Below are 14,663 nucleotides of genomic sequence, written 5' to 3' on the forward strand. Positions count from 1 at the left end.
ATCAAACTAAAAAGTTTCTTCATAGCAAAGGAAATAACGAAGAGCATGAGGAGAGAGCCTTCAGAATGGGAAAATATCTTTGCTGTCTGCATCTCAGACACAGCATTAATCTCCAGAATATATAAAGAACTCAAAAAACTTAACACACACACACACACACACACACACACACACACAACCCCCAAATCAACCCCACCCCCACAACAACAAAAAAACAAAGAACCCAATTGATAAATGGGCAAAGAAACTAAACAGGCTCTTCACAGAAGAAGAAGAAAAAAAAAAAGAGAAAAATTATGCTCAAATTTGGGTTGGCAATTCAACCTACATATATGCATATTATTTTACATAATAAAATATATCTACATTATGGAACTATTTAAAAATATATTCTATGAATGCAATCCTCTACTTAAAAATAATGAAGAAATGGTTTTGCAGAAATAAATGACAAAATTGAAAATATCTGGACTGAGGCTGGAGTTATGGCTTAGTGGTAGAGTGCTCGCCTAGCACGTGCAAGGCCCTGGGTTCGATCCTCAGCTCCACATAAAAATAAGTAAATAAAATCAAGATATTAAAAAAAAAAAGAAAAAGAAAATATCTCCACTGTGGAAGAAACATTAATGTCAGTGTATTTATTTTAAAACAATAAATAGATCTTTTAATAGTTAAAAATAATCAAATTGAGTATGCAACTATAATTTTAATAAAAAAATAATTTTTTAAATGTCAAATATAATTTTGGCAGCAGATTAGGCATAACCAAAATTAAGTAAAACAGCAGCAACAAAAAAAAAGCTCTAAAGTGGGAGACTGATCAGAAGAAACTATAGGAATATATTCTAGAGAGAGGAAAGGATGAACAATATAGAAAGAGAGTTAAAGGCTCGTGGGAAATTGATTGAGGAAGTTTAACATGACTAACTGATATTATAGAAGAGAAGAAGAAGGAGAAAGAGGTACAGACAGTATGTGACAAGCTATCTGATGAAAATGATGATCTACATATTAAAGTAGCCTAAGAAATTCTAAGCAGTGTAAAAGTACAGAAACTCAAATCTATACACATTACAGTAAAGCTACAGAAAGCAAAGAACAAAATTTTAAAAGCTCTCTGAGGGATGAAAGTTAAGATTACACATGATATCTCAACAGTAACAATGCAGGCCAAAAAATGATATTTTTAATGTGCTCTATAGCCATAAAAATGTTTTTCAAGAATGAATATGTCTTCAGACAAAAAAATATTGAGTATTTAATCACAAATAGCTGCTCGCTATGTACCTAAAGCAAAAGAAAAGAAATACAGGATGGGGGCACAATTTTTTTTTTTGAAGATAGGGTAAATACACACTGCTGTATAAAATCATAATAAAATTATCTACTAGTATAAAAATAAAATAGGATTAAAAATCTATGACTATGATAACATGAGTATGGGAAAGAGTAAAATATTTAAATTTGGACTTGTATAAATTAAATATTTATGTCAAAATTTCTAAGGAAACCTGATTATAAACATAGAGTATGTAACTGCTAAACTAGAAGTAGGAGGAAAATGAAATGATAAAAGGTATGTAAAAAGATTGAAAAAAAAAGAATATAAAATAAGTGGAAGGCAAATCACCAAATATGGCATTTATTGCAATGAATGTAAATAGATTAAATACTACGGATAAAAGTCAAATATTTCAGATTGGATAAAAATAGAAAAAAATTAAAAAACATAAATATGTGTTACTTATAGGGAATATATCTAAAATATAAGACAAAAGAAAGGTTAAAATTAAAGGAGATTTTTAAATTTTAACCAGGTACAGTGGTGCATGCCTATAATCCTAGTGACTTGGAAGGCTGAGGCAGGAGGACTGCAAGTTTGAGGCCAACCTCAGCAACTCAGGGAGGCCCTGTCTGAAAAAACAAATTCATGCATAAATATAAAATGCTTTTTTGTTAATTAAGTCTCTATGAAAAGACAATTGACTATGTAAAGCAGAAATAACAGTAATGCATTGTGAAGTTCATAAAATATGTAGAAGTAAAATGTATGACATCAATAAACACTGAAAATATTCATACATTATGACATCAATAGCACACAGGACTTGAAAAAATGGAAGTATACCATTACAAAGCTTTTAAACTATTCATGAAGTGATATGGTTTGGAAGGTAGACAGAAGGTAGGTGAAGATGTACCATAAATTCTAAAGCAACCAACCAACAAAACAAATAGCAATAGCTAAAATGTCTCACATAAAATATAATGGAACCATAAAAATATTAAATAAAAAAAAAGAATGCAGAAAAAGTGGAAAAAGAAAGAACAAAGGGGTCAGATAGAAAACAAATAGTCAAGACACCAGCCTTCGAGGGACCCAGGATTTACAGTAGGTCGGGGTCCATCCCCTCCACCAGTGGGGCACACACCTACCCGAGGCACAGGACCACCTCTTTAGACCAGCAGACTACTGGGAAGCCAGGCCAAGCCCAGATCCGCCCACACCAGCCTGTGCAGGACCCAGGCTCACATTAGGCCTGGGTCCACCCCTCCACCTGCAGGCACCTGCCTGAGTCCAGCCTGTGGCACAGAACCACCTCTTCAAACCAGTGGGAGGTCAAGCCCAGCAGCTCAGATCTGCCCATACCAACTTGCATAGGACCCAGGTCCAGGGTAGGTCCAAGTACCTTCCCCCCTCCCACCTGTGAGCCTAAGCCTAAAACACTTGCAGCTTGGGACACTGCAGTCACCACCATAGCCTTCCCCACATCGTAACCCCTAACTTTTGGACAACAGGGTCTAGAAGCAGGTGCATGTCCGAGCAGGCATCCCAAAGATAGTGTGAGGTCCACCCTTTCAGCCCCATCTCTGTAAGACATTGCTTCCATCTTCCATCTTGGGGCCCTTCAACTATTATCTCAAGTTACCTTGGCTATGGCTGCCACCACCTTTAGATTCAGTAGCATACATTGAGGGACACCAGCAGGGTCTGGAAGCCCAACATCGAGGTGAGGTATAGACAATCTGCACAGCTACTACAAGAAGAGAGCTAGGATTGTGGCTCAGCAGTAGAATGCTTGCCTAGCACAAGTGAGGCCCTGGGTTCAATCCTCAGCACCACATAAAAATAAAAAGAATATAGGGTAGAAATTGTAATATTTTAGATCCGTACTGCAAGAAAGAAAGACACATAGACAACATGAAAAAATAAGGGAGGAAAGTGCCCCAAACAAACCAGGACACTATAATAATAGAACCCATGGACAGCAAAGTTGATGAAATGTCAGAGAAGGAGTTCAGAAGGTTCATAATTAAAATGATCTGTGAATTAAAGAATGACCTAAATGAGCAAATCCAGGCAAAAGTTGATCACTCCAAAAAAGAGATAAGTGAGCAAATACAGGTAGCAAAAGATTACTTCCTGAAAGAGATAGAAGGCTGGCTTTGTTGTGAGGCAATGGGTTCAATCCTCAGCACCACATAAAAATAAAATATTGTATCATCTACTATAAAAAAATTTTTAAAAAAGACATAGGGACTTTCAAAAAAATAACAGTCAGAAATCATTGAAATGAAGGGTACAATAAACCAAATAAAAAACTCAATAGAAAGCATAACCAACAGACTAGATCACTTGGAAGAAAAAACATCAGATAATGAAGACAAAGTATACAATCTGGAAAATAAAGTTGATCACACAGTGAAGAAAGTTAGAAACCATCATAGAACAACTAGAATTATGGGACAGCATCAAAAGACCAAATCAAAGAGTTATTGGGATAGAGGAAGGCTCAGAGTTTCAAAACAAAGGAATGTACAATCTCTTCAATGAGATAATATTAGAAAATTTCCCAAGCATGAAGAACGAATTGGAAAACCAAATACAAGAGGCTTTCAGGACACCAAATGTACAAAATTACAACAGATCTATACCAAGGCACATTATAATGAAAATGCCTAGCATACAGAACAAGGATAGAATCTTAAAAGCTGCAAAAGAGAGGAATCAGATCCCATACAGGGGGAGACCAATTCATATCTCAGTAGATTTTTCAACCCAGACTTTCAAACCCAGGAGATCGTGGAACAACATATACCAAACTCTGAAGAAAATGGATTAAATGAGTATAAAATAAAATGAAAGTAGAGTGTTTCCCTGGGGAACTAAATTGATTTCTCTTGAAGAGTTTGATAAAGCAAGTCACTGAAGCAATGGCTAGATTAGGTAAGAACAAGAGCTGACGGTGGAAGAGTGGGAAAAATTATAAAAGTCTACAACTTTCACTTCTTTGTCAGTATCTTTACATGCTTTTGAAATTTTCTTTTTATCAAAGAAACTGAAATAGGAACTCAGAGATATGCATTACGAACAATGTAAGAAAAGAGACGAGGAACTTCAAAAAGACTGAGTTCAAAGAAAAGATTTTGGTCCTCTATTAAAAGATAGACTAATGTGCATTCATATATTTCAGGTAATATGAAATGTTTATGTGTGAGGTGTGTGTGTGTGTATGACATTACACACACACACACACACACACACACACACACACACACAATGATTCCCTGCTTTAACTGACTTTGGAATTAACGAAACATTTTCCATTCCATTGTATTACATAAGATGTCCACTATTGGGGCTGGAGTTGTTTCTCAGTGGTAGAGTGAGCGCTTACCTAGCAAATGTGAGGCACTGGGCTCAATTCTCAGCACCACACGAAAACCAAACTAAATAAAATAAAGGTATTGTGCCCATATACAACTAATATATATATATATATATATATATATATATATATATAAAGATGTACAAATAAATATATATATATAAAGCATAAATGTATATGCTTGAAGAAGCTGTGTCTAAAAAAAGGGAATAGGGAACAAAAACTGCCACTGTTATACAGTGCTTGAGAAGAAACTGAAGATGTCACCTGTTCATGTTATAACATTAATTGGAAAAGCAGTATATAAAATAATATATACAGTATATTGATACCTATGATGGTAGGTTATTTCCAAAGATGACTGCAATAATTCCCCCCCATTCCTGTGTACACATCTCTTTACAGTGTAATATTGTTATTACTGTATAAGAGGTAGATTCTATTTCCCCATCTTGTGAATTAGAGCTGCCTTTGTGACTTGCTTTGACCAATAGAATGTGGTCAAACCTAGACCCCAGGAATTCTTATACCTTTTGCTTGTCTTTGCACATTGCCTTGAGACTGCCACATAAAGGAGCCAGGACTGAGAAACTGTGTGGAGCAGGGGACTGAGGCCTCTTAGACTAACATGTTAGTACTAACACCAATCACATGACATGTCAATAAGGCTGTCTTTGATCATCCGGTCCTAGATGAACAATCAGATGACTAAAGCCACATGAGTGGGCCCAGATGAAACAAACAGAACTGCTCAGCTACTCAGAGCCTAATGACTGACCTACAGAATTGAACTGGTTGTTATTGCAAGTCATTAGTTTTAAGGTGGTTGTTATACTATAATACATAACAGAACTCTACAAAAAGAGCCGGGGCAGGGCAAGCTTTGGTTTAAGTGTGTCTCCTAAAAGCTTGTTTGTTAGAAATATAATCCTCCAATTCACAATAATGTAATTTGGAGGTGAGACCTTTGGGAAGTAATTAAGATTAGATGAGCTCATGAGGATGAGACCTCCATGATGAAATTAGTAACTTTACAAGAAGAGAGTTGAGCTAGCTCTGTCTTGCACATGTGTTGCCCTCCACCATGTTATGATGCAGAAGAAATCCTCACCAGATGCCAGCTCCATGCTTTGCAGCTTTGGAACCTCTAGAACTGAGAGGTACATAAATTTGTATTCTTTATGACTTACCCAGTCTCAGATATTCACCTAAAAATGGACTAAGCCAGAAATGAACCATATAAGTGACAAAAAAGAGTTTTGAAAAGGATGTTTTTAGGTGGAAAGGCCTTAAATATTGAAAGTAAAAACTGTGGTTCAGGAATTGATGATTTATCACATTATAATTTATTAAAAAACACATATATGTTTCAACATTTTCCCAGCTAAATCTAGAATAAAAATCTATGTGTAAAAATGTCAATATTATACATTTGTATTTATTACAATCAAATAAAGAAAATTAAAATATTTACTTACCAGACTTTTAGAGCAGTGTCCTAAGGCAATTTCATAATTAATGCTTTCTTTCCATTCTAATATTTTTGGGCCATATTGTTCCATTATAATATGTAGACCAAAGTTTTCTGGATAAACTATTTGAGCCCAAATGGACAGGACACTTCCCTTGTCCAGAAAGTAAAACATATGGGAAATATTATTATGAAATGCCCTGTATGGGCAGTTATCTTTTTCAAGGTGAGTTACACTTTTTACTTCCAGATCTAAGGGATATTCTTTTAATTGTATTGTGCCATCATCAAGAACATATGCAAGACATACTTGAGTAGATGTACCAATCAACAATAATGATTTTGTGGCTTTAGGTGTCCATGAATGTAGCTTTACTGCTTTTCTAATATTAATCTTGAAATAAAACATTATATTGTTTTCCATTTTTACCACAATGTTTCCATAATAATCTGAAAAAAAGAGACAAGTTTTTTTATTCTAAGCAAATATAAGACTGTTTTATTTAAATGTACTTTTAATTAAACATTTTTTTCATAATGACACTTTATATACTTTGAGAAAATTAGAGAGTGGAATCATGAATCATAACTTGACATTGCATTAGAGAACTTCTTTCCTACTTCTAGAAGCCATTTTCTCCTTATATGTACTGTACCTCCAGATATGTGATAATATGCATCATTTACACAGGGGAAAAAGATCTGGAACTACATGTATCAAGTAATAGTAAGAGCATGGCAAGAATAGTATTATTAGGAAGGATTATGTTATAGACTGATTTGGGTTTCCCTTAAATTCATATGTTGAAGCCTTAATCCCTATTATGACTATATTTGGAGGTAGGTCCTTTAAGGTGGTAATTAAGATTAAATGAAGTCTCTTACAAGGACACAGGTACCCTGGGATCTCTCTCTGTGCCCACAGAGAAGAAAATCTATGTGAGGACACAGTGAGGAAGTGGCTGTTTGCAAGCCAGAATAGAGGTCTCACAGGAATCCAGTGCTGACACTACCTTGATCTCTGACTGACAGAGATGTGAGAAAATAAATTTCTATTGTTCAAGCCACCTAGCCTACAGTATTTTGTTGGCAGTCCTAGCAGACTAATATAATTAGAGTGAAGGAATAGGAGTGAGAGTGAGTAGGAATGCTATAAAGCAAAGCCCTCCTCTACAGGTTCACTCATATCAGGTAATAACCAACTTTCCCTCCCTTAATAGAGTGTTGTGCATAGGACAGAGCAGGTCATGGAGGGTGAGTGTCTTACCCTCTTTGGTTTTTGTTGCCATATGGGTAAGTAAAAGAATAGTTGGACTGGTTTTTCTTTCAAGATGTGACATTCTCTTGTATACCCTTTAGGGGCATATCTTCTTTCAGATACGCCTCAAGAGGTGTTTTTCAGAGGACACCAGAGATGACTGGTCGACAGGAGGAAGATGGATGAATCCATAGGATCAGAGATATGTTGTGCCTATGCACCTTACATTTGGAAACTAAGTCATTAACATTTTAATACATTGCCATAAATTATGTCCTGATCAAAGTTACCTAATCAGAAATAGATGCAATGTGGGAGAATGACATGATACAATCTTTGTTGAATGAAAAAATAATTGTGGAATACATACACTGTAATGATAGCTAATATTTAAAACCTCACAAAATAAAACCATATGTGGTTTTAAGAATATATTTATTATCCAAATTGTTTACCAATATGGTCTCTCTAATTTTCAATGGTAGGGATTATACCCAGATCTTCATGTATGCTAAACATGCCTCTACCACTGAGGCACACCCCTAGCCTTGGTCCCTATTTATGCAGCAAGGTTTTTCTCTTGCCACTTTTTGCCCCATGCTTTATTACTCATATTGAATTAATTTCAGTTCAACAAATCATACATGTTCTTTCTGCCAACAGTCCTTTTTTCATGTGCTGTGTTCTCAGCTTGGAATGCTCCCTCAATCCCTCATTCAGTCAGTAACTCCATTTTTCTAGTATCTATGCTCTACCCCTTGTTTCAATTTAGAACTCAGTTCCTCCACACCTTGTTTTCTGATCCCATAAATCTTGATTAAAGGCTTTTCCTATAAGTGTTCATAGCACATTTCCTTTTGCAGATCACACTGCTGACTTAAAAATATTACTAAATAACCAAAGAAAATTAAGAATGTTTAGAAGAAAATGACAGTAAGAACACTATATGTAAATTCTGATGGGATGAAGAGTTTATAGAGAAGTCATAGCTTTCTTCTTGTTTATAGCTTTAAATGAAGACAGAAAAAGACTAAAAACAAATACCCTAGTTATTCCATTTAAGAAGCAGCCACAGATCACCAAAATTATAAAGAGAAAGCAGATATGGAGAACTGATAATGACAACAGCTTCTGAGTCCAGGGATCAGATCACTTACAGATTTTCAGACCATGGTAAGAGTTTTGGATTTATTGAGTGAAATAGGAAGCCTAGGCAAGAGGGTTTTTTTTTTTTTAATTTTCTTAATTGTCAATGGACTTTATTTATTTATATGTGGTGCTGAGAATTGAACCCAGTGCCTCACACATGCTAGGCAAGTGCTCTACCAATGAGCCACAAACCCACCCTTAGTAAGAGTTTTAAGCAGAGGAATAAAATGATTTAATATATACTTTAGAGTCTCACTCTGGTTTGGATGGACTATAATTTGGTGGAGGATGGGGATGCAAGAGACAGTATTCACCACTGTGATGAAAATACCTGACGAGAACAACTTAGAGGAGGAAAGATTTATTTTGGTTTATAATTTCAGGGGATCCAGTCTGTGGTCAGCTAGTTCCAAGGCAGAAACATCATGGCAGGATAGCATGGAGGAGGAAATCTGCTCAGCTTGTGGCAGTTGGAAAGTGGGAGAAGTAGGGTGGGTGGGTGGGGGAAGGAGCTGGGGAGAAGGTAAACCTACCCAGGGTGAGCCCACAATAGCTTACTTCCTTCAATTGGTTATACTCTCTGATATTGTATTCAGTTATTCAGGAGCTCTCATGATCCAATCATTGTCTAAAAGACCCACTTCTGAATCTTGCTGCACTGGGGTCTATGCTTACAACATGAGACTTTGGGGGACATTTCACATCAAAACTGTAACATTTTGCTGTGATCCCCCAAAGGCTCATGCCTCTCTTACAATGCAAAGTGCATTCAGTCCATCTCCAAGAATCCCTGTAAACTTAACAATTCCAGCATTCTCAAAAATGTCAGATCTGGCGGGGCGGGCAGCGGCCAAGGGAGGCAGATTTAAAAGGGCCGCTGAACAGGCTTTATTTAGATATCACTCCTGGGCGGAACTCATCAGACCCACAGAGGGAACAGGGGAAGGGTCTGAGGAGAAACCGCGTGGAAGCTCGACCGGACTGGACTTTTATGGGGCTTACAGCAGGAAGGGAAGGGCTTGGGACAGGAAAAGGTGTTCTTAGAGTCCCTTGCCCCCTTGGAGTTGGTCAGGGGAGTTGGCTGAACTCCAGGATTGGCCAAGGAGTCCTGCTGATTGACAGGTGTTAGTCAGAAGATCTGGCTGATTGACAGGCGTTTCCAACGGCATCTGATTGATGTTCTTTTCCGGCAGGGGCTGCTTTGTTCTAAGTTGCCACTAAGTCGCCACCACAGACCTAACAAAAAATCCTAATCCAAAGTCTCCTCTGAGACTCAAGGCAAACTCTTAACTGTGAGTTCCTAAAGCAAGCTACATAAATCCAACATACAATGGCACAGAGCAAACATTCCCATTCCAAAAGGGAGGGAATAGGGACATAGAAAGGAGAGATGAGACCAAATCAAGGCTGAAACCCAGCAGGACAAACAAGTCTCATATCTCTGTATCCAGCATCTGGGGCACATAGTAGTGAGATGTGGGATCCAAAGATATAAGGCAACCCCACATTTATGGCTTTGCTATTTGCAGCCCTCATGGCTTCTCTTGACCTGGCCTCTGCTCATTTCCTGCAGCTTTCTTCAGTAAATATTTCACATTCCTGGTATCTCTTAATTCCTGGTATCTCCACTGCAGCTTTGACTTTACTTTCACAGCTTCATGAATCAATCCTCTCTGGGACTTCTTATAGGGATGCCAATCCTGACACACATTGCTTGGTCTCCCAGCCCTTCTTTTGAAATCTTGGTGGAGGCCTCCATGGTCCATAATTCCAGTATTTTGCATTTTTGCAAAATCAACACTATGTGGATGATGCAAAGGTCTACCACCAGCTCAAACAGTATCCAGTACCCTTTGAACCATGGCTCCACTAGCCTCTGATGAAACAAATCCTGGGGAAATAATTTTCTATGCATCTCTGTGTTATCTCTTAAAACAAAACCTTTCAAATGAGTTTTCTGTTTTATGCCCTTGAGCCTATGATATGGGGCAGGGGTGGGAGGATTCGTGTTGATTCTTGAAATTCCCTCAAGGCATCTTTTCTACTGTCTCTTTGAAAAGTCCTTGGTGTCTCTTCAGAGGTGCTAATCTCTTCAACAATCACATCTTTCTTGGCCCCAATTTTATGTGCATTTTTTTTCTGGCCTACTGCAAATTTTTCAAATCCTTCTCTTCTGCTTTTTGCTCCTAATCCTCACAGGAAACCTGGTTAAAAGTTTTCAGAAATACCCATCCCACCACCTGAATGCTGTGATGCCTTGAAAATTTCTCAGCCAGATTAATTGTTCATCACTTTGAAAATTTGGTCTTACACAAAGTCTCAGGATATGGATAAAATGTAGATAACTTCTTTGCCAAAGTGTAACATAAATGGCCTCTAGTCCTAATAGAGTCTTCCTTTCCATATGAAACTTCATGAACACAATCTTTACTGTCCACATTCCTGTTGGCATTCTGATCTTCCAAGATTACACCAGAATAGTCCATTAAGCTCTGCTTACAACATTATAAGGCTTCTCCAGCCTCCATCTGCAAACTTTTTCAAACTCTTCCCATAAACTAGTTCCAAAATATACTACATGGTCAGGTATAGTCACAACAATGACCCTACTTCTTGATATAAATTTCTGTGTTAGTCAGCTTTTATTGCTGTGACCAAAATACTTGAGAAGAAAATTTAAAGGAAGAAAGATTTATTTTAGCTCATGGTTTTAGAGAATTCAATCCATGGTTGACGACTCCAAGATAGAAACACCATGGCAGAAGGGACCGCAGAACTTCTCAGTTCATGGTAGTCAGGAATTGGGGAGTGGGGAGGAGCTAAGGAGAGGATTAACTCCTTCAGGGCATGCCCTGGGGGACCTCCTTCTTCCAAGTAGGTTACACTTCTCAGTATTCCATTTAGCTGTCAACAAATCCACTTGGTTTGAAACTTGCTACAGGGGGGTCTATACTTGCAACATTCTAGATATTGCTTGATCTTGCTGGAGGGGGGAAGATTGGGGGGATGGGACGGGACACAGACACACATACACACACACACATTCTAGATACAAATCATAACAAATGGTAATAGAGACTTCATAAAATCTACTGCATATATGGGCTAGAAAGGATGGGGATTGGACTGGGAGCAGCAAAAAAAAAAAGGTTAGTTTTCAAATTAAATATTTAAAACAAACAAACAAACAACAACACCTTTTAGATAAATCCAACAGGATTCACCAATGGATTGGCTATGGTATGAGAAGGAGGAGAATTCAAGGATGAGGTCAAGATTTGTGGCCTATAGGACTGAAAAAATAAAACTGCCATTTGCTGGATGAGGAGGACAGTAAAAGGAGCAGGCTGAAGTTGGGATGAGGGGTCAAGAACTCATTTTTGGATATGTGAAGTTTGAGATGTCCATTTGTCATCTAAGCAAAGGTATCAGGAGGCAATTAGAAAGAGAAGTAAGGAGATCAGGTTAGGGGTCCCAGATGCAGGGCAAAAAGTGAATGTAAACATAGCTCAGACATCTGAAGACCAAACTCTAAAGATGCTTCTCCATTTAGGAATCATGATGACCAGGATAAAAAAAGAGGCCGAGGAGAAATAACCAGTGAAGTAGAAGGAAGACTCTTCCACCAACATCACACACAAAAGAACCGCAATTATTTCCTAGAAGTCAAGTGAAAAAAAAGAAAAGGCCATACTGAGCTGTTTCAAATGCTGCTGACAGGTCATGCAAGGTGACTGCAAACTTACCTCTGGAAGAGCAACATAGAGGTTTTTGAAAAACATGGGTCAATGCTTCTGTCTAGGACAATAGCCAGGACCTGGAAGACCATAACCAAGGTCCCTGCAGTCCTGGTTACACTGGAGGTGAGGTATTGGTAACCTGCAGGAACACTATAAGATTATAGCATAGAAACTATACTACCTCAGATCCACACTACTAGAGAGGAAGACACATGAACAACATGACAAAAACAAAGGAAGAAAATGCCCCAAACAAACGGGGCATTTCTACAATAATAGAATCTATTGACAGCACAGTAGATGAAATGTCAGAGAAGGAGTTCAAAATGCACATAATTAAAATGATCTGTGAAGCACAGAAAAATATAAGAGAGGCATTACAGGCCATCCAACAAAGAGATTAGAGAGCAAATACAGGCAATAATTGATCACTCCAACAAAGAGAGCAAATAAAGAGGAAAAATAACTTCAAGAAAGAGATAGAGACTCTGAAAAAATATTAAACAGAAATCCTTAAAATACAGAAAACAATAAACTAAATTTAAAAATCAATAGAAAGCATCACCAACAGATTAAATCACTTGGAAGACAGAACCTCAGACAATGAAGACAAAATATATAATCTTGAAAATAAAGTTGTCCACACAATGAAGATGGTAAGAAACCATGAACAGAATGTTTGTGTGTTTCCACCGGAAGAACAGCAGGCGATTTGGATTCCAGAGAGATTAACCAAGGTTCTGACCCAGTGATTGTCTGGAGTCGGGGGCCTGTTTGTGTGTTTCCACAGGAAGAACAGCAGCCGATTTGGATTCCAGAGAGATTAACTAAAGCGATTTCTACAGACCAAAAAGAAGATGATTTAGCTCAAATCCATAACAGCTGATATCCAAAACTCCAATTTGGCTATCCTTACATCTGCGACAGAACCAGGATGCTTTTTTCAATATCTATTTTATTATTGCCCTTTCCCATATCATGAAGTTCTATTTTGTTTTTTTGAGCTCATACAGACCTAGGTTAATGTTTTGCTGATCAGTTCTATTTTTTTTTTGACTATAGAGTTTTTAAACATTGCAATAGAGATTTTACCTGTAAAAAGTTATAAGGCCTTTACTATTATGTTATGTGTTGTATGTATTATATTATGTGTGTACACTTGTGTTTTGTGTTATACATTTGAACATACGTATGTCCATATATCATATATGATGAGCGCTCATGAAAAAAATGGATCCAAATATTTTTTTTATTCACGTGATTTAAATGGTTTAATTTAAATTGGGTAAATAACTGTTAAGAATTGTTTTAATATGTAAACAAAAAAGGAGGTTAACAGATCTGTTTGTTTACTTTCACCTTTCCTTTTCATTATATTTAATAATTCTCTTCAAGACAATGTAAATTGTTAAGAAAATTGTTTTCTTTTAGTGCCTTCTGGAATGTTACACAATTTTTTCTTTAGCCATTATTGCCAGAATTTCTATCTTCATCCCTGTGCAAGTGAAGACAAAGATAAAACTAATCTACAGTTTCTGCAATAGCCATCACTGACCGTTTACAGAACTTGCCTAAACTATGTGTCACTTGTATGTATTGTGAACTATCTGTTGGTGCAGCGACTTGTGGTAGTGTTGGGGTATTTTTGCTGATGATGTCATCGGTGGTACAATTTTCCCAAAAGGAGCCGTCAATTAGCTTGGTATATCTTCCTCCCTTCTGCTTGTCATGATCGTTCAGCTAAAATTTGGGGGCCAACAGAGGTGAGGCAAAGAACCTCACCCCCCCCCTGGTACCTCTCCACAGGTGTGGCTGTATACTGGACTGGTAGTCAATGACGGGTAAGATCCAATTACAATGGTACCAACCTAAGACAGGAGGCTGATGCCCTGAGGTCAGCTCATCCGAAGACGGGTAAGGACCATATGTAGTATTGGACAACCTAAAGCAGGCACGGTCCCTAAGCCACATGCTTGTTGTTTAAACAGAGAGGGGGAGGTGTTGAGAGCCACAGCCAAAGGGGCCCCAGCAAACTTCCATCTGCCGGCTCAAGGATTATGGGATAACATGAAAAGACCAAATCTAAAAATTAATGGGTTAGAGGAAGGCATAAAAATACAAACCAAAGGAATGCACAATCTCTTCAATGAAATAATATCAGAAAATTTCTCAAACGAGAGGCTTATAGGACACCAAATGTACAAAACTACAACAGATCCAAACCAAGGCACATAATAATGAAAATGCCTAGCATACAGAATAAGGATAGAATTTTAAAAGCCACAAGAAAAAAGTTTCAGATTACATATATTCGAATTTTAGCAGTTTTCTCAATCCACACCCTCAAAGCTAGGAGATCCTGGAACAATATATAC

General features: G+C 37.4%; 1 protein-coding gene across 1 annotated transcript in view; it reads right to left on the reverse strand.

The window, feature by feature from the left end:
* Catspere (catsper channel auxiliary subunit epsilon) overlaps positions 1-14,663 on the reverse strand; it is a 152,673-nt gene that overhangs the window by 55,865 nt on the left and 82,145 nt on the right. Inside the window, exon 11 of the mRNA XM_078024680.1 lies at positions 6,149-6,591. Within this exon, the coding sequence (XP_077880806.1) occupies positions 6,149-6,591 (443 nt within the window). The remainder of the gene's footprint in view (positions 1-6,148; positions 6,592-14,663) is intronic.

The sequence above is a fragment of the Ictidomys tridecemlineatus genome, chromosome 10, assembly GCF_052094955.1.
Source record: "Ictidomys tridecemlineatus isolate mIctTri1 chromosome 10, mIctTri1.hap1, whole genome shotgun sequence".
Taxonomy (NCBI): Eukaryota; Metazoa; Chordata; class Mammalia; order Rodentia; family Sciuridae; genus Ictidomys; species Ictidomys tridecemlineatus.